We start from the raw sequence: 22,806 nt of genomic DNA, 5'->3' as shown, positions 1-22,806 counted from the left end.
TAATTTGGGGTAAATTGGGGTTATTTGGTGTAATTTGGGTAGTTTGCGGTAACCTGGGATAATTTGGGGTAACTTGTGGTAATTTGGGGTAACTTGATGTAATTTGGAGTAATTTGCGGGAATTTGGGGTTATTCAGGGTAACTTGGGATAATTTGGGGTAACTTGGAGTAATTTGGCATACCTTGGGATAACATGGAATAATTTGGTGTAACGTAGGGTAATTTGGGGTAATTAGGTGTAATTTGGGGTAGCTAGGGGGTATTTTGGTGTAACTTGGTGTAATTCTGGGTAACTTCGTATAATTTGTAGTATCTTGGAGTAATTTGGTGTAATTTGGGGTATCTTGGTATAATTTGGGTAACTTGGGGTAAATTGGGGTAACATCGTGTAATTTGTAGTAGCTTAGGTTAATGTCAGGTAATTTGGTGTAATTTAGTTAAAATTAGGGTTACTTGGGGTAATTTAGGGTAACTTAGGGTAATTTGGTGTAACTTCGGGTAATTTGGTGTAACTTCGGGTAATTTGGTGTAACTTGGGTTAATTTGGTGTAATTTGGGGTAACGTGGGATAATTTTGTGTAACTTGGGGTAATTTGGGGTAACTTGGCGTAATATTGTGTAATTTGGGGTAACATGGGGTAATTCGGTGTAACTTAGGGTAATTTGGGGTAATTAGGTGTAATTTCGGGCAGCTAGGCGGTATTTTGGTGTAACTTGGTGTAATTTGGGGTAACGTGGTATAATTTGTAGTATCTTGGAGTAATTTGGGATAATTTGGGGTAACTTGCTGTAATTTGGGGTAACATGGGGTAATTTGGGGTAACTTGGGATAATCTGGAGTATCTTGGAGTAATTTGGTGTAATTTGGGGTAGCTTAGGATAATGTGAGGTAATCTGGTGTAATCTGGGTTAATTTGTGGTTACTTGGGGTAATTTTGGGTAACTTGGGGTAATTTGGGGTAACATAGAATAATGTGAGGTAATTTGTTGTAATTTGGGGTAACTTCGGGTAATTTGGAGTAACTTGGTGTAATTATTGTAACTTAGGATAATGTGAGTTAAATTGGTGTAATTTGGGATTACTTGGGGTAATTTGAGGTAACTTGAGGTAACTTGGGGAAATATGGGGTATCTTGGTGTAATTTGGGGTAACTTGGGATAATTTGTGGTAATTTGGGGAGACGTGGGATAATTTGGGAAACGTGGGGTAATTAGTTGTAATTTGGGGTAATTTTGGTTTAATTTGGGGTAATTTGGTGTAACTTGGGGTAATTTGGTGTAACTTGGGGTAATATGGTGTAATTTGGGGTAACTTGGGGTAACTTAGGGTAACTTGGTGTAATTTGGGGTAGTTTTGGGTAACTTTGGGTAATTTGCTGTAATTTGGGGTAACTTGGGGTAATTTGGTGCAATTTACGGGAACTAGAAGAACTAGTGTTATTTGGGTAATTTATGGGAATTGAGGGTGATTTAGGGATACTTAGGTTACTTTAGGGTAACTTGGAATATCTGAGGTAATTTTGTAACCATTGGGTAAGAGCACGGGGAAAGCCAAGAGCAATGGAAAGAGCAATGGCAGGGGCAAGGGCAAGGGCAAGAGCAAGATCACGGGCAGGAGCTAGGGCACTGGCAAAGAGCAAGAGCAGGGGCGAGGGCAAGTGCAGGGAGAAGGGCAAAAGCAGGGGCAAGGGCAAGAGCAAGGGCAAGAGAAGGGGCAAGGCCAAGAGCACGGGCAAGGGCAAGAGCACTGGCAAGGTCAAGAGCACGGGCAAGGGCAAGAGCAGGGGCAAGAGCACGGGCAGGGGCAAGAGCACGGGCAAGGTCAAGAGCAGGGGCAAGGGCAAGAGCATGTGCAAGGGCACTGGCAAGGGGAAGAGCAAGGGCAAGAGCACGGGCAAGGGCAAGAGCACGGGCAAGAGCACTGGCAAGTGCAAGAGCACGGGTAAGGTTAATTGCATGGACAAGAGCACGGGCAAGGTCAAGAGCACGTGCAAGGGCACTGGCAAGGGGAAGAGCACGGGCAAGGGCACTGGCAAGGGCAAGAGCACAGGCAAAGGCAGGAGCACGGGCAAGAGCAGGGGCAAGGGCAAGAGCACGGGCAAGGTCAAGAGCACGGACAAGGGCAAGAGCACGGGCACGGGCAAGAACACTGGCAAGGGTAAGAGCACGGGCAAGGGCATGGGCAAGAGCACGGGAAGGACTAGAGCACGGGCAAGTACAAGAGCATGGGTTAGGGGAAGAGCACGGGCAAGGGCGAGAGCACTGGCAAAGTCAAGAGCACGGGCAAGGGCAAGAGCACGGGCAAGGGCAAGAGCACGGGCAGGGGCAAGGGCAAGAGCACGGGCAAGGCCAAGAGCACGGGCAAGGGACAAGAGCACGTGCAAGGGCCCTGGCAAGGGGAAGAGCACGGGCAAGGGCAAGAGCACGGGCAAGGGGAAAAGCACCGGCAAGGGTAAGAGCACAGGCAAGGTCAGGAGCAAGGGTAAGGGCAAGAGCAGCGGCAAGAGCAAGGGCAAGAGCATTGGCAAGGTCAAGTGCACGGGGAAGGGCAAGAGAACGGGCAAGGGCAAGAGCACGGGCAATGGCACGGGTAAGAGCAGGGGCAAGGGCAAGAGCACGGGCAAGGGCAAGAGCACGGGCAAGGGCAAGAGCAGGGGAAGAGCACTGGCAAGGTCAAGAGCACGGGCAAGGGCACTGGCAAGGTCAAGAGCACGGGCAAGGGCAAGAGCAAGGGCAAGGGCAAGAAGACGGGCAAGAGCACGGGCAAGGGCAAGAGCACGGGCAAGGGCACTGGCAAGAGGAAGAGCACGGGCAAGGGCAAGAGCAGGGGCAAGCGCAAGAGAACGGACAAGGGCAACATCAGGGGCAAGGGCAAGAGCACGGGCAAGGTCAAGAACAGGGGGAAGAGCAAGAGCACGGGCATGGGCAAGAGCACGGGCATGGGCAAGAGCACGGGCATGGGCAAGAGCACGGGCAAGTCCAAGAGCACAGGCAAGGGCAAGAGCACGGGCAAGGTCAAGAGCACGGGCAATGTCAACAGCACGGGCAAGGGCAAGAGTAGGGGCAAGGGCAAGAGCACGGGCAAGGGCACGGGTAAGGTCAAAAGCAGGGGCAAGGGCAAGAACACGGGCAAGGGCAAGAGCACCGGCAAGGGCACGGGCAAGGTCAGGAGCACGAGCAAGGGCAGGAAGACGGGCAGGAGCAAGTGCAGGGGCAAGGGCAAGAGAACGGGGAACTGCACTGGCAAGGGCAAGAGCACGGGCAAGAGGAAGAGCACGGGCAAGGGCACTGGCTAGGGCAAGAGCAGGGGCAAGGCCAAGAGCACGGGCAAGGTCAAGAAGACGGGCAAGGGCAAGAGTACGGGCAAAGGCAATAGAACGGGCACGGGCAAGAGCACGGGCAAGGTCAAGAGCAGGGGCAATGTCAAGAGCACGTGCAAGGGCACTGGCAAGAGGAAGAGCACGGGCAAGAGCACGGGCAAGGTCAAGAGCACGGGCAAGGTCAAGAGCACGGGCAAGGGCAAGAGCAGAGGCAAGGGCAAGAGAACGGGCAAGGGCAAGAAAACGGGCAAGGGCAAGAGCACGGGCAAGGTCAAGAGCAGGGGGAAAGCAAGAGCACGGGCAAGGGCAAGAGCACGGGCTAGGGCAAGAGCACGGGCAAGGGCAAGAGCAAGAAGACGGGCAAGGGCAACAGCAAGGGCAAGAAGACGGGCGAGGGCAAGAGAACGGGCAAGGGCAATAGCACGGGCACGGGCTAGGGCACGAGCCAGTGCATGAGCACGGGCAAGGTCAAGAGCAGGGGCAAGGTCAAGAGCACGTGCAAGGGCACTGGCAAGAGGAAGAGCAGGGGCAAGAGCAAGATAACGGGCAAGGGCAAGAGCAAGGGCAAGAAGACGGGCAAGGGCAAGAGAACGGGCAAGGGCAATAGCACGGGCACGGGCAAGGGCACGAGCCAGTGCATGAGCACGGGCAAGGTCAAGAGCAGGGGCAAGGTCAAGAGCACGTGCAAGGGCACTGGCAAGAGGAAGAGCACGGGCAAGAGCAAGAGCAGGGGCAATGTCAAGAGCACGGGCAAGGGCAAGAGCAGGGGCAAGAGCAAGAGAACGGGCAAGGGCAAGAGCACGGGCAAGAGCAAGAGCAGGGGCAAGAGCAAGAGAACGGGCAAGGGCAAGAGCACGGGCAAGGGCAAGAGCACGGCCAAGGGGAAGAGCACGGGCAAGGACAAGAGCACGGGCAAGGGCAAGAGCACGGGCATGGGCAAGAGCACGGGCAAGGGCAAGAGCACGGGCATGGGCAAGAGCACGGGCATGGGCAAGAGCACGGGCATGGGCAAGAGCACGGTCAAGTGCAAGAGCACGGGCAAGGACAAGAGCATGGGGTAGGGGAAGAGCACGGGCAAGGGCAAGAGCACTGGCAAGGTCAAGAGCACGGGCAAGGGCAAGAGCATGGTTAAGGGCAAGAGCACGGGCAAGGGCAGTGGAAGGGGCAAGGGCAAGAACACGGGCAAGGGCAAGAGCACGGGCAAGGGCAAGAGCACGGGCAAGGGCAAGAGCACGGGCAAGGGCAAGAGCATGGGCAAGGGCACGTGCAAGAGCACTGGGAAGGTCAAGAGCACGGGCAAGGGCAAGAGAACGGGCAAGGGCAAGAGAACGGGCAAGGGCAAGAGCGCGGGCAAGGGCACGGGCAAGAGCAGGGGCAAGGCCAAGAGCACGGGCAAGGGCAAGAGCAGGGGAAGAGCACTGGCAAGGTCAAGAGCACGGCCAAGGGGAAGAGCACGGGCAAGGACAAGAGCACGGGCAATGGCAAGAGCACGGGCAAGAATAGGGGCAAGGGCAAGAGCACGTGCAAGAGCACTGGCAAGGGCAAGAGCACTGGCAAGGGCAAGAGTACGGGCAAGGGCAAGAGCGCGGGCAAGGGCTCGGGCAAGAGCAGGGGCAAGGCCAAGAGCACGGGCAAGGGCAAGAGCACGGGCAAGGTCAAGAGCAGAGGAAGAGCACTGGCAAGGTCAAGAGCACGGCCAAGGGGAAGAGCACGGGCAAGGGCAAGAGCACGGGCAAGGGCAAGAGCACGGGCTAGGGCAAGAGCATGGGCAAGGGCACGTGCAAGAGCACTGGGAAGGTCAAGAGCACGGGCAAGGGCAAGAGAACGGGCAAGGGCAAGAGCGCGGGCAAGGGCACGGGCAAGAGCAGGGGCAAGGCCAAGAGCACGGGCAAAGGCAAGAGCACGGGCAAGGGCAAGAGCAGGGGAAGAGCACTGGCAAGGTCAAGAGCACGGCCAAGGGGAAGAGCACGGGCAAGGACAAGAGCACGGGCAAGGGCAAGAGCACGGGCATGGTCAAGAGCACGGGCAAGGGCAAGATCACGGGCATGGGCAAGAGCACGGGCAAGTGCAAGAGCACGGGAAAGGGCACGGGCAAGGACAAGAGCATGGGGTAGGGGAAGAGCACGGGCAAGGGCAAGAGCACTGGCAAAGTCAAGAGCACGGGCAAGGGCAAGAGCACGGTTAAGGGCAAGAGCACGGGCAAGGGCAAGAGCACGGGCAAGGGCAGGGGAAGGGGCAAGGGCAAGAACACGGGCAAGGGCAAGAGCAAGGGCAAGAGCACGGGCAAGGGCAAGAGCACGGGCAAGGGCAAGAGCATGGGCAAGGGCACGTGCAAGAGCACTGGGAAGGTCAAGAGCTCGGGCAAGGGCAAGAGAACGGGCAAGGGCAAGAGCGCGGGCGAGGGCACGGGCAAGAGCAGGGGCAAGGCCAAGAGCACGGGCAAAGGCAAGAGCACGGGCAAGGGCAAGAGCAGGGGAAGAGCACTGGCAAGGTCAAGAGCACGGCCAAGGGGAAGAGCACGGGCAAGGACAAGAGCACGGGCAAGGGCAAGAATAGGGGCAAGGGCAAGAGCAGGGGCAAGAGCACGTGCAAGAGCACTGGCAAGGGCAAGAGAACGGGCAAGGGCAAGAGCACTGGCAAGGGCAAGAGTACGGGCAAGGGCAAGAGCGCGGGCAAGGGCTCGGGCAAGAGCAGGGGCAAGGCCAAGAGCACGGGCAAGGGCAAGAGCACGGGCAAGGTCAAGAGCAGGGGAAGAGCACTGGCAAGGTCAAGAGCACGGCCAAGGGGAAGAGCACGGGCAAGGGCAAGAGCACGGGCAAGGTCAACAGCACGGGCAAGGGCAAGAGCACGGCCATGGGCATTGGCAAGGGCAAGAGCACGGCCATGGGCATTGGCAAGGGCAAGAGCACGGGCAAGGGCGAGAGCACGGGCAAGGTCAAGAGCACTGGCAATGGTAGGGGCACGGGCAAGTGCAGGGGCAAGGGCAAGAGCACGGGCAAGGGCAAGAGCACGGGCAAGAGCAAGAGCACGGGCAAGAGCAGGGGCAAGGGCAAGAGAACGGGCAAGGGCAAGGGCAAGAGAAGGGGCAGGGGCAAGAGCACGGGCAAGGTCAAGAACAGGGGGAAGAGCAAGAGCATGGGCAAGGGCAAGAGCACGGGCATGGGCAAGAGCACGGGCAAGTGCAAGAGCACAGGCAAGGGCAAGAGCAGGGGCAAGGTCAAGAGCACGGGCAAGGGCACGGGCACGGGCAAGAGCACTGGCAAGGGTAAGAGCACGGGCAAGGGCAAGAGCACTGGCAAGGTCAAGAGCACGGGCAAGGGCAAGAGCACGGGCAAGGGCAAGAGCAGGGGCAAGGGCAAGAGCACGGGCAATGGCAAGAGCAGGGGCAACAGCACGTGCAAGAGCACTGGCAAGGTCAAGAGCACGGGCAAGGGCAAGAGCACGGGCAAGGGCAAGAGCACGGGCAAGGGCAAGAGCACTGGCAAGGTCAAGAGCACGGGCAAGGGCAAGAGCACGGGCAAGGGCAAGAGCAGGGGCAAGGCCAAGAGCAGGGGCAAGGTCAAGAGCACGGGCATGGGCAAGAGCACGGGCTAGGTCAAGAGCACGGGCAAGGGCAAGAGCACGGGCAAGGTCAAGAGCAGGGGAAGAGCACTGGCAAGGTCAAGAGCACGGCCAAGGGGAAGAGCACGGGCAAGGGCAAGAGCACGGGCAAGGGCAAGAGCACGGGCTAGGGCAAGAGCATGGGCAAGGGCACGTGCAAGAGCACTGGGAAGGTCAAGAGCACGGGCAAGGGCAAGAGAACGGGCAAGGGCAAGAGCGCGGGCAAGGGCACGGGCAAGAGCAGGGGCAAGGCCAAGGGCACGGGCAAAGGCAAGAGCACGGGCAAGGGCAAGAGCAGGGGAAGAGCACTGGCAAGGTCAAGAGCACGGCCAAGGGGAAGAGCACGGGCAAGGACAAGAGCACGGGCAAGGGCAAGAGCACGGGCATGGTCAAGAGCACGGGCAAGGGCAAGATCACGGGCATGGGCAAGAGCACGGGCAAGTGCAAGAGCACGGGAAAGGGCACGGGCAAGGACAAGAGCATGGGGTAGGGGAAGAGCACGGGCAAGGGCAAGAGCACTGGCAAAGTCAAGAGCACGGGCAAGGTCAAGAGCACGGTTAAGGGCAAGAGCACGGGCAAGGGCAAGAGCACGGGCAAGGGCAGGGGAAGGGGCAAGGGCAAGAACACGGGCAAGGGCAAGAGCAAGGGCAAGAGCACGGGCAAGGGCAAGAGCACGGGCAAGGGCAAGAGCATGGGCAAGGGCACGTGCAAGAGCACTGGGAAGGTCAAGAGCTCGGGCAAGGGCAAGAGAACGGGCAAGGGCAAGAGCGCGGGCAAGGGCACGGGCAAGAGCAGGGGCAAGGCCAAGAGCACGGGCAAAGGCAAGAGCACGGGCAAGGGCAAGAGCAGGGGAAGAGCACTGGCAAGGTCAAGAGCACGGCCAAGGGGAAGAGCACGGGCAAGGACAAGAGCACGGGCAAGGGCAAGAGTAGGGGCAAGGGCAAGAGCAGGGGCAAGAGCACGTGCAAGAGCACTGGCAAGGGCAAGAGAACGGGCAAGGGCAAGAGCACTGGCAAGGGCAAGAGTACGGGCAAGGGCAAGAGCGCGGGCAAGGGCTCGGGCAAGAGCAGGGGCAAGGCCAAGAGCACGGGCAAGGGCAAGAGCACGGGCAAGGTCAAGAGCAGGGGAAGAGCACTGGCAAGGTCAAGAGCACGGCCAAGGGGAAGAGCACGGGCAAGGGCAAGAGCACGGGCAAGGTCAACAGCACGGGCAAGGGCAAGAGCACGGCCATGGGCATTGGCAAGGGCAAGAGCACGGGCAAGGGCGAGAGCACGGGCAAGGTCAAGAGCACTGGCAATGGTAGGGGCACGGGCAAGTGCAGGGGCAAGGGCAAGAGCACGGGCAAGGGCAAGAGCACGGGCAAGAGCAAGAGCACGGGCAAGAGCAGGGGCAAGGGCAAGAGAACGGGCAAGGGCAAGGGCAAGAGAAGGGGCAGGGGCAAGAGCACGGGCAAGGTCAAGAACAGGGGGAAGAGCAAGAGCATGGGCAAGGGCAAGAGCACGGGCATGGGCAAGAGCACGGGCAAGTGCAAGAGCACAGGCAAGGGCAAGAGCAGGGGCAAGGTCAAGAGCACGGGCAAGGGCACGGGCACGGGCAAGAGCACTGGCAAGGGTAAGAGCACGGGCAAGGGCAAGAGCACTGGCAAGGTCAAGAGCACGGGCAAGGGCAAGAGCACGGGCAAGGGCAAGAGCAGGGGCAAGGGCAAGAGCACGGGCAATGGCAAGAGCAGGGGCAACAGCACGTGCAAGAGCACTGGCAAGGTCAAGAGCACGGGCAAGGGCAAGAGCACGGGCAAGGGCAAGAGCACGGGCAAGGGCAAGGGCACTGGCAAGGTCAAGAGCACGGGCAAGGGCAAGAGCACGGGCAAGGGCAAGAGCAGGGGCAAGGGCAAGAGCACGGGCAATGGCAAGAGCAGGGGCAACAGCACGTGCAAGAGCACTGGCAAGGTCAAGAGCACGGGCAAGGGCAAGAGCACGGGCAAGAGCAGGGGCAAGGCCAAGAGCAGGGGCAAGGTCAAGAGCACGGGCATGGGCAAGAGCACGGGCAAGGGCAAGAGCACGGGCAAGGTCAAGAGCAGGGCAAGAGCACGGGCAAGGTCAAGAGCAGGGGCAAGGTCAAGAGCAGGGGTAAGGGGAAGAGCAGGGTCAAGGGCAAGAGTGGTAATATCAGGGCAAGGGCAAGAGAGGTGACAATGACAAAAGCACGGGCAATGGCAGGAGCATTGGCAAGGGCAAGTGCAGGGTCAAGATCACGGGCAAAGGCAAGAGGAAGTGCAAGAGTACGCGCAAGACAGGGTCAAGGGCAAGAGCAGGGGCAAGGTCAAGAGCAGGGGCAATGTCAAGAGCACGGGCAAGGGCAAGAGCAGGGGCAAGGGCAAGAGCAGGGGTAAGGGGAAGAGCAGGGGTAAGGGGAAGAGCAGGGTCAAGGGCAAGAGTGGTAATATCAGGGCAAGGGCAAGAGAGGTGACAATGACAAAAGCACGGGCAATGGCAGGAGCACTGGCAAGGGCAAGTGCAGGGTCAAGATCACGGGCAAAGGCAAGAGGAAGTGCAAGAGTACGCGCAAGACAGGGTCAAGGGCAAGAGCAGAGACAAGGGCAAGAGCAGGGTCAAGATCATGGTCTAGGGCAAGAGCAGAGACAAGGGCAAGAGCAGGGTCAAGATCATGGTCTAGGGCAAGAGCAGAGACAAGGGCAAAAGCAGGCTCAAGGGGAAGACCAAGGGCAAGGGGAAGATCAGGAGCAAGAGCACAGCGAGGGCAAGTGGAAAAGCTCTTCATCTTGCCCTTGCGTCTTACTCTCCCAAAATTTTATTTGAAGGTTTTTTTAATTTTTCTTTTGAAAAAGTTTTAATTTTTTTTAATTCTCTTTTTGATTTTTGCTTTTCTAACACATTTTTATTCATTTCAATTTAATTTAACTTAGTTTTTATATTTTATTTTAGTTCGTTAGATAGAAGTCGACTACAGGCAGCTGAAATGCGATTTCTTCGAAGTGTAGTAGGAGTAACTCGACTGGATCATATCAGGAATGAGGAAATAAGATACAATCTAAAAGTTAACAGTCTGTTAGAAACTGTAGATGAGTATAATGAGAAATGGTGGGAGCACGTACAACGCATTAGCCAAGCTAGAACCCCGAAAATAATCGCTGCCTATGTACCCACTGGAGAAAGAAGTATCGGCCGACCAGCAAAAAGATGGATACAAGAAATAAAGGAGCCGCAACGGGCTTAAAGCCTAACAGCTTGAAGCAGAAGAAGAAGATTAATAGGTACCATAAGGGGAAATAAAATTCACTACTAAGACATATCCGCTTAGTCATGTCACTGACATGAAGAAAAAATACACAGGCTCATATGACGTAGGCTATGTATGGTACAGATTTGAGTACGCCCTTGGTAATTTGTTGATGGAATGACAATGTTACCATGGTGTCTAATTATGAAGGCATAGAACCACTTTCAAATGCGTCTTGCTATTCAGCTACTCAAAACAAGACAGTGCAGATTTCACAACACTTTTAGGTAAAAACTTACAATTCAAATATGGGCGACATGGAAATAATGGATCAAAACGTATCCAGCTATAGAACCAGCGTCCATTCAAAGAATGGCCTACTTACATCTGGATTCTGAATGTATCTCCGTAGAATGCTTGGCACCTTCACAGAAGATCCACTAGTGCCACTGGCTCTGATACACTACACCTAATGGAATTCAGAAGGAACGTATCTATTGCAACTAGTGGCTTGTGCAGCAAATGCTGCTGCAAACTAAGTTCGTTAGACGTTCAAATAAACATTTTTCAGATTTATTTTCAATGAAGAATACTTGTCTTTTTGATAGTTATTTGCTTCCATAATAATGAAACATACTCCCTCTGAATGGATTTTTTTAGGCCAAATACTTTTTCTTGAACCTATCCAACTTCAGTTTTTGAGTTTCAACGCGAAAACGCAAGTATCAATGTCAGGACGATAGCAGTAGCTATTTCAGGTCATTGTGGATTGTAGGCAAAAGTTAAAAAAATGCCAGGTTTGCTAAGCTTTCGAACAATAGCATTTTCATATAGCTGCTGCATGTAGAACTTGTAATGTAGAGCGTAAAATCATTTTATCCTACTAAGAGATCTTGCTGAAATGATCTGGAGACTACAAAATTTTCTAGGCCTCTTATTTTATCAGTAAGTAATACCTTTTGATCTTTCCTTAGGAACTGTAATTTTTGCGATCTCTCGAGCCAATACTGAAGAAAATGACACATATCAATATCTATACCACACCGCCATTAAGTATATGAAAAAGACCCAACCCCACTGGTTTAATAAATATAAAAATATTTGATTTTTAATAACAATATTATTATCTTACTTAAGTTTTGTAGTTTTATATAGCAGTCACTCAGTAAATTATAGAAATGAAGATCGAAATTAAGATATTCTCTACATTTACTTACATAACCTCAAAACGTTTCACTTTCATGTCATCAATATAGCATCAATATTATGTACAATTAATGAAGAATAGACTCATCATGATATTAACTATAATAATATTTAATTTCTAATGGTAATAATGTCATCAAACCACCTCAAGTTTCGTAGATTTGAATATCCAATACACAGCTGTACTCAGAAAATCATACACTACAGAATCAGTTTTTAATAACAAATTGAATTGAGCTCTAAATATGTCGGCAATCCTGCAGGTCATGGCCTTCGTGTAATAGCCTATTGTTTATTGTAGTGTGTGTTTTGTTCTGAAATTCAATCAAGTCGGCCGTGATTCAATAAAATTAGTTCTCAAAACTGACAATAGGTGGATTCTGGCAAATAGGAAAATTATGTAGGAAAATTGACATTTCACTGAAAACTACTACTTTTCCGAAAAACTTTGGATGCCAGGCATGAAAATGAGGGGTCACTCATTAAAATCCGTTCAGCCGTTTTCCCGTAATTTCCATTACCAGTTGAAATTATATATATAGGTACTGGAAGATTCGGCCAACCAAGAAGTAACACTGTTCTGTGAAGACACCTACGGCCAGCGTGTTTCCTTGGGCTCTCGATTCGAAAATGTGAGTCACTAAATTTCTTCACAGAATTGGAGGACAAGGTGTGCTATGTGCAAATCTGCGACAATGAAGAAATGTGCAAAATGTGAAGTTGTCCGTCATGAAAAACGCTTTCTTGCTTTTCATGTAAAATGAACTGTTATGAAAGAGCGACTGGATTCAAAAAAATACATTTCGTGAATTTGTACTAGAGTGTAGTCTCACTTTTGGCACTGTTTGTACATCTTTTACTGAATTTGAATATTATGTTAGAGTTAAATCTTAAAATAATCTTGATTGACAATTATTTGTGAAGTTTAATTTATAAAATTATAGATAAAAGTCACACATGTTACATTTTATGTCATTTCAATATGACCTCATCTGGGAAAAGCTGAGCCTAAAAGACTTAATGACTCTGGAAGCAGTGAAGTCACGATTTCTGAAAGCCACCTTGGGTATCTCCAAATACACAAAGTCGAGGCTAGCATATGAACTCGCCACGGAACCCTTCTTCATAGAAGACCTACGTATGAGACTCCCATCTACCGACAGCTCAAAGAAACTTCTACACGAAAGGGAGAAAAAGAGAAGGGACATATGGTTGGATTTTTATACAACAGAAGCCATGACAAACAGATCCTAGACCGACACAAATCAAGATCTCCGACACCTAGTGAACTCAATAGCGGTGCATGGATACCACCACAAAATATGCAAGACCAAGTGCTTCCACGAACCCGGGAACAACTGTGTGTGTGAACTGTGCGAGCAAGCGTGTGACCAATACCACGTAACCAAATGCAAAAAACGAATGAAATCCCTGGTAGAATTCTGTGAATAATGAACAAGGTGAACAGTTAGAGGGAAATCCTCGGTAGAACATCGAGCACAAACAATGTGAGCAACAGAGTGCTAAGTTCAGTCTGTATCTTATGTAGCTTAACAACCTTATGCACGACTTGTGCGCATTTATTCTATTATTATTAATATGTTCTATGACCTGCTGTAATTTAAAGCAATATTGGTATCGTATGTGCTTAGCGTTGCGTTTTCGCAACAGGCCTCTACACAGTAACAAAGAACACAAATAAAATTTCATTGATAGAAGGTTACTCCTTGGATATACTGTATATAAACTATAATTAGTAAAATTATGAAAATATTCAACAAAAAAAGTTATGGGCATAAATGGGTTAATTTAGTTTATCTAATTAAATTTATTTCAAATTAATTTAATTTATTTTAACTTAATTTTTGTTTAATTTATTCTAATTCAATGTAACTTTATTTAATTTGTTTTAATTTATGTTAATCTATTTTAATTAACTTAAATATAATTTAATTTAATTTTTATTAATGTTTAATTCCAATTTTTTAATTTATTTTAATTTATTTCATTTTAATTTACTTTTATTTAATTAATTGTAATTTATTCTTGATTTACTTTGATTTATTTTATTTTAATTTAATTCATATTCATTTAATTTATTTTATTTTAATTTCATTTATTTTATTTCACTTTATTTTAATTTAATTTTAGATGTTGATACAGCGTCGTGAAATAACCCAATAAAAAAAATTAATTTAATTTATTTCAATTTAATATACTTTATTTGATTTTAATGTATTTATTTTTCTTTTACTTTGAAAATTTTAATTTTTTTTTTCAAAAGAAAAATATATATTTGTATTTTGATCGCTTTTTTTTTTAGTTTTTATTTCAATTTTTTTAATATTTTTTATTTTTTCCTAATTTTTAATTTTTTAAAATTATTTCTTCGTTTTTTTTTCATTTTGAGTAAAATTTCGTTTAATTTCAGTTTCGAATTTTTAATTGAACTTGGTAACCTATTACACAACTTCAGAGACATATAATACAAATTATTTCGTACAGTCTTGTACTTGCGTAAGTCAACTTCTCGTATGGTGTTCGTGAAAATTCAAGTTCAATGGGAAATTACTGATATTCAATTTAGTATGTATAACAAACACTGCAATATTTCAATTTAATTTATTTTATTTTTATTTATTTATTTTAAGTAAATTTATTTCATTTTAATTTAGTTTATTTCAATTTAATTCAATTTAAATTATATTAATTTATTTATTTAATTTTAATTTACTTCAATTTATTTCATTTTAATTTGTTTTAATTTATTGCAATTTAATTTATTTTAATTTAATTTAATGTAACTTAATTAATTTTATTTATTATGTTATGTTTTATTTTAATTTATTTTATCTTAATTTAACCTAACTTACTTCATTTTCTGGTGGACGGTGGCTAAAGATCGAGACCGATGGAGAAGAATTCTTAAGGAAGCCGATGCCCGATCCGGGCTGTAGCGCTATGGATGATGATGATGATACTTCATTTTATTTCAATTTACTTTATTTAATTTAGTTTATTTCAATTTAATTGTTTTTATTTCAATTTAATTTAATTCACCTTATTTTATTTCAATTTATATTATTATAATTTAGTTTATCTAATTTTAATTTTATTTTATTTTATTTTGATTTAATGTATTTTATTTCATTTTATTTCAGTTTAATTTGTTACAATGTATTTTATTTTAATTTATTTTACTTTAATTTATTTTACTTTAATCTTTTTTTTTAATTTTTTCTTTTAACTTTTTTGAAAATATTTTTTTTTTAATTTCTTTAAAAAATTTTAAATGCCGTTTTGAAAGTTCTTTAATTTCTTTTTAAATTTTTTTAAAGTTTTTTCTTATTTTTATTTTGGATTTTTTTTTGTTATGTTTTCAAAATATATTTTTAGTTTTTTATTTTTATTTTATTTTTAAATTATTTTTATTAATTCTTTTTTTACTTTTTTCAATTTTCTTTATTTTTTTATGTTTTTTTATATAATTATTTTTTATTTTTTCGAATTTTTCGTTTGAAATTTTTATATTTGATATTTTATATTTTTTTTAGTCTTTTTAACATTTTTTTTTATTTAATTACAGAGGAATGGAAGGAGTTTAAGAAAAACAGAGGAAAATGACATCGAATCAGTTGCCATAACAACTGGAAAGAACGATCAAGGCAGCGATAATATTATAAACCCAAAAGAAAGCGCAGAAATGGTTCGACAAAGACTTATGTTAAAAGAAAGATTGTACTTCAGGCTGTGCATGCAGCAAGAACCAAGAAGACACACGATATTACACCAGAATGAGGAAGGACTACAAAAATCTGCTAAAGAGGAAACGGAACACATGGAGCTAGAAGCAACTAGAATGGTGGAAGAAGCCAAAAGAGGCCCATGCCTAGCACTAAACTGAGGAAAGCCCTGAACAATGGGAAAATAGACATAACAACATGGGAGAGACACTTAAACAGCATACTAAACATAAATAAAAATAGCGCAGCTTATGAACCGATGAGGGGAGCTACCTAGCCAGACATCACGAAGGAAGAAGTACAAGAAGCAATTATAGCACTGAAAAACAGAAAGGCGCCAGAGCCCGACATGAACATATTCAAGGTTCAATCAGTCTCCTGCTCCAAGCTACTAAATCTGATCAATATTAGGTCCCCTACTTTTTCTAGTGTTTATAAATGATCTTGCCACCCTAATAAGAGATGTAGGTCATCCCATATTATTTGCAGATGACACAAGTATAGTAATTACAGCCAATAACTCCAACATATTCCAATCTTCAACAGAGGAAATTCTCTTCAAAATATGTGACTGGTTCTCAGTCAATAAATTAGTATTAAATTGTAACAAAACTAACATAATTCAATTTAAATCCTGTCCAAATTCAACGTCGCAAATTCCTAGCGCAATAATTAATAATAGATCCCTATTAGAAACAACAACAACAACCAAATTTCTTGGCTTAAAAATCGATAATGTGTTAAATTGGAAAAATCATATTAAAGAAATTACCCCAAACTAAATTCAGCATGTTTTGCTATTAGATCTATGCAAAAGATAGTAAATATCAATACCTTAAAAACAATATACTTTGCATACTTCCACTCGGTAATGAATTTTGGAATAATATTCTGGGGAAATTCCACAGATAGTAACAATATATTTCTATTACAAAAAAGAGTAATTAGAAATAATAGTAGGTGCCAAATCTAGGGAATCGTATAGGGCTATTTTCAAAAAACTACAAATAATGCCCATGGCTTGTCAGTATATTTTTTCATTAATAGTCTTCCTCGTATGTAATCGTGAAAACTTTGCAATTAATTCAACAGTGCATAGCATAAATACACGTCAAAGAAATGACTTTCATACTCCATCGGCAAATCTATTGTGCTATCAAAAAGGAGTGTGTTATATGGCAGTAAACATTTTTAATAGTCTCCCTATCGATATAAAAAATGAAACTCAAAACATAAAATTATTTAGGGCCAAATTAAAGAAGTACCTAATTTCTCACGCCTTCTATTCTGTAGGTGAATCCATGACATTCAATAACTCTTCATGAAATTGAAACTAAAACTATGTGTTGTACTAGTAGACTATATTGTAAATCCGTCTGTATATATTTCATCTAGACTGTGACTATAAATTAAGATTTTATAATAGTATTAAGTTTTTTGACTTGTTCCATATTCTAGCTGTAAGCATGTATAAATACCATGGAATGTTAATAAATACAATACAATACAATACAATACAATACAATACAATACAATACAATACAATCTGTGTCTGCGGAAGGGAAACATACCAAAAACCTGGAGGACCTCGACAATCAAGATTCTATCCAAGGGAAAAGGAAACCAATCGGATCCGAACTCCTATCGGGGGCTAGCCCTGGAAAAGTGTACACTAAAGATACTCAGAAGACTTATCACCAAACGAATCTCCAAAGAAGTGGAACATAAGATCCCAGATGAGCAATTCGATTTCCGAAAGGGAAGGAAAGGAACACCCTACAAGCCATCAGGAACCTCATTGAAGACATAGAAAACACCCTGAGGCTCCCACGAGAAAAACTTCACGCAGTATTCGTGAATTATACAAAGGCCTTCGATAAACTCGACAGATCCATATTACTCTCTAAGCTGATATCCATAACAGAAGAAGATAACAAATTTACAACGATCATCCACAACATGCTAGTACCCAACTGTATTCAAATCGCAGATGGTGTCACTACCTCCAAGACAATAACACAAACCAACGGTGTACTGCATGGTGACTCCTTAAGTCCTCTGTTGTTCAACGCTGCTACATACGACATTGTTAGTAAGATAAGACAAGAAACTGAAAACATGAGTGTATACATATATGCTCACGATATGGTTATCGGATCTCACTCCAAGCAAAAAGCTACAACCAACTGGGCAAGAGAAAACAAACTGGAAATAAACGCAGAGAAAACTGTAATGATGACATTCCGCAGCAGACGATAGAATATAGAGCTGAGACGAGATGTTATGGCACCAACCTGCGCGAAATTTTAAATTGCCGCCCAACAGGGTAGAGGAGTGGGGGTTGTTTGGGTTACGGTTCTCAAGCTCAGAGCGGCAGGCATATCCGTTTCATCTCTTTCCAAAAACATTCGTCTTACCTTAGTATCACCACTTTCCTACTCAGAGTCCGAAGGTACCTAATGGAATTACGCCCGCTATTCCATCTCTATATTCTTATTCTCCGTCCGAATCAGACGACTGATCTGAGCTGGAATCAGATGTCCCTAAGTTTATGGAAATGTTCTCCAAAATACTGTCCATCACGTGCTCACTTTCAACGTAATTGTTCTCTACTTTCTTCACATAATCATACACTGATATCCATTCTTGGAAGAAGCGATTGCAGAGTCGGCCTCTGCTTATGCGTAGCATAGGAATTATAGATGAGTCTTCTTAGGACTTCCTCATCAAAACTGTCTACAGCTGCAACAATCTTCTTCTTCGGCTGTGATTTTTCCGGACTGGAGAAAGAATCTGCTGTTCCTGCCTCAATATTTTTCCCTTCTTTCCTGATTCTTGCCAAGGTTCGCTTTGAAATACCAGTGGCAGCCAGTACTCTTGCACACACGCTTTTCAATGGAATTGGTATTCCATTTACAGCCTCTTCTGACATGAATTTCCATACATTGTATGCTATTTCATGCCCTTCACTATGATTTCACACCTTAGACAATGCCATAATGAGGCCGCTCAGAAGGACAATGTCTTCAGTAATAGCAATAGCGGTAGTAGCAGAATGATCTGAACACTCGGAATGCTAGTAACCAACTGACCCAACAGCCCTCCAGTTGAGTGTGAGGGCGAATCCAAGCAAACAAACTAAAATGTGTCCCTCGCGCTGGTGCCATAACTTCTCGTCCGGGCTCTACCTAGGAATGGAACCCCTAAGGACAGTCAACGATTTCAAATACCTGGGAATGACACTGCAGACCACAGCCAGGTGAAATCTAGAGCAACAGCTGCTACAAAAGCCATGTTTGATATCAAGGCACTAACGAGACCATCGTTAGAAACCGCCTTGACATTTGACGCAAAAATAATCCCCATCGCCACATATGGAACAGAGATTATATGGGACAAGCTAAGTGTAAAAGGAGCTAAGGACACTGGAAGCAGTTAAATCGCGCTTTCTGAAAGCAGTCCTGGGAGTATCAAAACACACAAGATCGAGGCTCGTCTATGAACTCGCCAAAGAGACGTTCTTCATCGAAGACCTGCGCCTGAAGCTAATGCTGCCGTCCACAGACAACTGGAAGAAACTGCTACAGAAAAGAGAGAGGAAGAGGAAGGAAATCTGGCCGAACTTCTACACGAACAGAGCCTGGACAGAAACAAACCGAGAACTCTGACACCTGGTGAACTGGCTAGCAGTGCATGGTTATCACCATAAAATATGTAAACTCAAGTGCTTCCATGACCCCGACGGAAACTGTGTATGTGAGCTCTGCGATGAACCCTGTGACCATTACCACATCACCTTATGTAAAAAAACGGGCAAAATCCCTAGTGGAAATCTGTGCTAGGAATATATATATGACCTGCAGGATTGCTGCTGACATATTTAGAGCTCAAATTCAATTGGTTATTAAAATCTTCAAGACTTGCTAAAAATAATTCACAGGCGTGATTCTGCGGTGTGTAATTTTCTGAGTACAGCTGTGTATTGGACATTAAAATGTACAAAATTTGAGGTGGTTTGATGACATTATTACCATTAGAAATGAAATATTATTATAGTTAATGCCATGATGTGACTATTTTTCATTACTTATACATATTAGTGTTTTGTGAATTTTGTTATGAGTGATATGTAATTAACTGCTATTATGTGACATCACTTACCGAGTTTCTTCTCTTCTCAAGAGGCGGCAACATATGAGGCTTCTTCCTCTGCCTTATCACTGGCTGTGCCGTTGTTACTGCAGACGAGCTGGAAGCAGGTGGCTTGTCTTTCATCTCTTCGGAGGAAATGGTGAATCTGGAACAATAATCAGTATTTCATTGTAAATAATTAATAAAATTTCAGGTGGAATGAAATTTCTTTATAAATAAAAATGGATAACGAATAACTCAATACCGTACACTGAACATTTCTATCATGGTTCAAGAATTAAAACAGAAAATAAACATCCCGAATTTAAAAGAAAACCTACAAATTAAACCAAACCCTTTAACTCTATTAAATATAGAGTATAATCTAAATTTAACACAAGAAATACTGAAATCAGAAGTAAACACTGAAATAATGAAACAATTGTCTTTAGAGACAATTAATATTAGGCACCCTCCACAAAACTGGCTTCATTTATACAACGAAGGATCCTTGATCTCCAGGGAAATAGGTGCCGGTGCAGGTGTTACGTGCTGTCTCTTCTCACTTTATACATTGCTTGGATATGGAACAACAAGTTTTGATGGAGAAATCATTGCAGTAAGTGAAAGCCTCAGGAATCTTCTATGCCATCAATAAATTTAGGAATGCAGTTATATTGTCAGACTCCAAAGCAGCTATTCTATCAATAGTCTCTAAACACACACCTTCATCTCAAACAGCAGAAATAACTAAAATGCTCTCTCAAATAATAACACTCAATAAAAGAATTGTATTCCAATGGATACCATCCCATTGCAGAATCTTGGGAAACGAGAATGCGGATGCTTTAGCAAAGAAGGGCAGCACTGCTACTTACAGACCTGTTACTAAATCTACGTATTACTCTGTGAAAAGATTTATTAAATCTACATACTTAGACTTCAACAAACAAAGCTTCATAACACAATCTCAAAGGAAAAAATGGAACTCTCTGCATCAAAATGCACAGTTAATTCCCGATTTACCACGCAAATCGTCTGTAGCTGCATTTAGATTGGCAACAGGCCATGATTGTTTGGCTAAACACCTGCATAGAATTGGAATATATCAGTCCCCTAACTGCCCATTGTGTAACTCAAACCAAGAAATGGATTCGGAACATCTCAAAATCTGTGCTTCACCGGCTGGCCATGATAATATCTTTGAAAAATATTGGAGTGCAAGAGGTCAAATGACTTTATTGTCAAATGCCTGGCATTAGAAAACAACAACAAACAACATGTGTGCTCTCCTGGTATATAAAAAGTATTGTACATTCGATTCCATGAACGATCTTCTGTAGTTTCCAAAGGAAAATTCAAGATTGTGCTGTAAGCAGGCATTCATCTGACTGAAGCTAAAACAGTTATCAAGCTGGACTGCGAGTGCTTGCTTCTTGTTGTAAAAATTGAATCGCCATCCTCAACAGTTTGGGGATATGCTGTCCATTGGAAAGAAATGAAGTATCAACACCAGCTGCAGTCTACATACTCGTAAATATCAAATAGGGTACCACTCTGGTAAACAAGAGACTCTCTGAGTGAAGGTGAAAAAGATAATTTTGTGATTTAAAATCTTCCTACAAATTCTCACCAACTCCACTACATTAATTCTGAGCCTCTATCTATCCTTTGATTCCGTGAAAACAACACAAACAGTAGCACTCGTTGCACACATTAGCACGTGTCTTTGAGAAATACATAGTGTTAATTTTGTTTCAAGCAGGCACTTTAAATCAATGTACGTACAGTAGTGGCAAAAAACTGGACCGACCCTTGTAGCTGATACAAAAGAATCCTGTGCTGTGTATTGTGTCAAACTGTGGTAATTTCAATATGGATAGTGAAGCCAGAGGTATGTACTGCTTTTAATGTAAAAATACGCAGTTATCTTTGCCGAATAGAGACAGAAATGTAATATTGATGCCAGATGAAAATAAAACTCTCAAAGTTTTTTCGTCTGTAAGTTTGGAGCACTGAAGGAAACAAATGACGGTAAGAATCGAACAAATGCAATAAATTTCATTGTTACATTAATTATGCAAGATGGATGTTTTTTCTGTGACTAGTAAAATTTGAATCTGTGACTATGAAATTAGCTACAAGGGTCGGTCCGGTTTTTTTTTGCCACTACTGTAGAGTGACACGCATCAAATGAAACATTCTTGGTTTGAATCATATTCTAACCTTTGCATGCTTTAATTTACTCGCAGATGCTCAATATGAACAAATTCGAAATAGTTTAATATTTTAGTAAAAGAAAAGGATATATAAATAAATAAATTTAGCTTCCCTTATGAAAAGGTTGCCAGATTTGACAAAGCATATTACATATAATTTGGAAACACACCTAAAAGGTAAAATGATATACATCTGAATCGGTTAGGAAATCGAATATACAAAATGTCAGAAAAATTTACACCTAAGTAGCGTCTGTGCTCATTTACAGTTAAGAATGGGGGGAAAAAAAACATCAGATAGGTTAGAATGATTTGAATGCCATATACCGTGAGAAAAATAATAGTACGGATTGATTGGCATTGATATCGAAACCAATCAACAGCCATTGGTTAAGATAACTTGAAATTTCCATTATCACTCCCATACAAATGATTTCTCAATATCTGAACAGATCCTTTGAGGGCACTAATGGCTATTTCCTTCACAATGCTGTGCGTTAGCCCCAGGTTTTTACATTTGTTGGCAAAGAAGGAGGGTAATGTACCTCGTGCTCCCACCATCAGACCTATTACATCAATAGTCTATGCAGATCACAAGCTAGACAACACATTCTTACCCAAGCAACTTTGCTGGTATCACATATATGTCAAAAGTAAATTTCTATGCATTACTGTTGACATCATTTCACATACAGTATTAAGAATTTTTAGTAATTTTATTATGGTAATTAATTTTGGTAATAATTATAGTTATATTTGGAGCACTAAGCACAAAAAACTGCACTATTAAAAATGAAATATTATTGTAGTTAATGCCATGATGTGAGTATCTGTCACTATTATACACATTAATTTTATATTTATGATATTAAAGTGAAACCTTTTGGAGTTATATACATTAAGTAGACGTAGAGAATAGACCTATCTTAAATTAAATCTCCATTTCTATAATTTACTGAGTGACGGCTATATATTATATTACATATAGGCCTATGTATGTATATATATACATATTATATAATATTATATGTTATTAAAAACTACAAAACTTACATAAGATAACAATATTATTGGAACAGATGCATTATAGGACCCATCCCGAGTATTCCATAGTATCGATTATATATTGTTTATTTTCGATTATTATATCAAGTTTGCCATCTTAACAAAACTAAATACATAGTACTATAAAGATGTATAATTTAATAAAACCAACAACAATGAAATTAACCTCATATCAGTCACCTTTGTCATACAATATATTAAATTTTATTCAAAATAAAGTTAAAGAAATAAACCAAAGCTGAACTTTAAACACAGCAACATTAAACTTTCAAACAATACAACATT

General features: G+C 44.0%; 1 protein-coding gene across 5 annotated transcripts in view; it reads right to left on the bottom strand.

Annotated features, from left to right (window-relative positions):
• LOC138708719 (uncharacterized) overlaps positions 1-22,806 on the bottom strand; it is a 155,427-nt gene that overhangs the window by 20,131 nt on the left and 112,490 nt on the right. For all 5 annotated transcript variants that reach the window (XR_011334758.1, XM_069838827.1, XM_069838830.1 and 2 more), the window contains one exon: positions 19,268-19,403. Coding sequence is in view for 4 of the 5 variants with exons in the window: in XM_069838827.1 (XP_069694928.1) it covers positions 19,268-19,381 (114 nt within the window). In the remaining variant the exon portion in view is untranslated. The remainder of the gene's footprint in view (positions 1-19,267; positions 19,404-22,806) is intronic.

Source organism: Periplaneta americana, chromosome 11, assembly GCF_040183065.1.
Source record: "Periplaneta americana isolate PAMFEO1 chromosome 11, P.americana_PAMFEO1_priV1, whole genome shotgun sequence".
Lineage (NCBI taxonomy): Eukaryota > Metazoa > Arthropoda > Insecta > Blattodea > Blattidae > Periplaneta > Periplaneta americana.
This window is presented reverse-complemented; position numbering and strand designations above follow the sequence as displayed.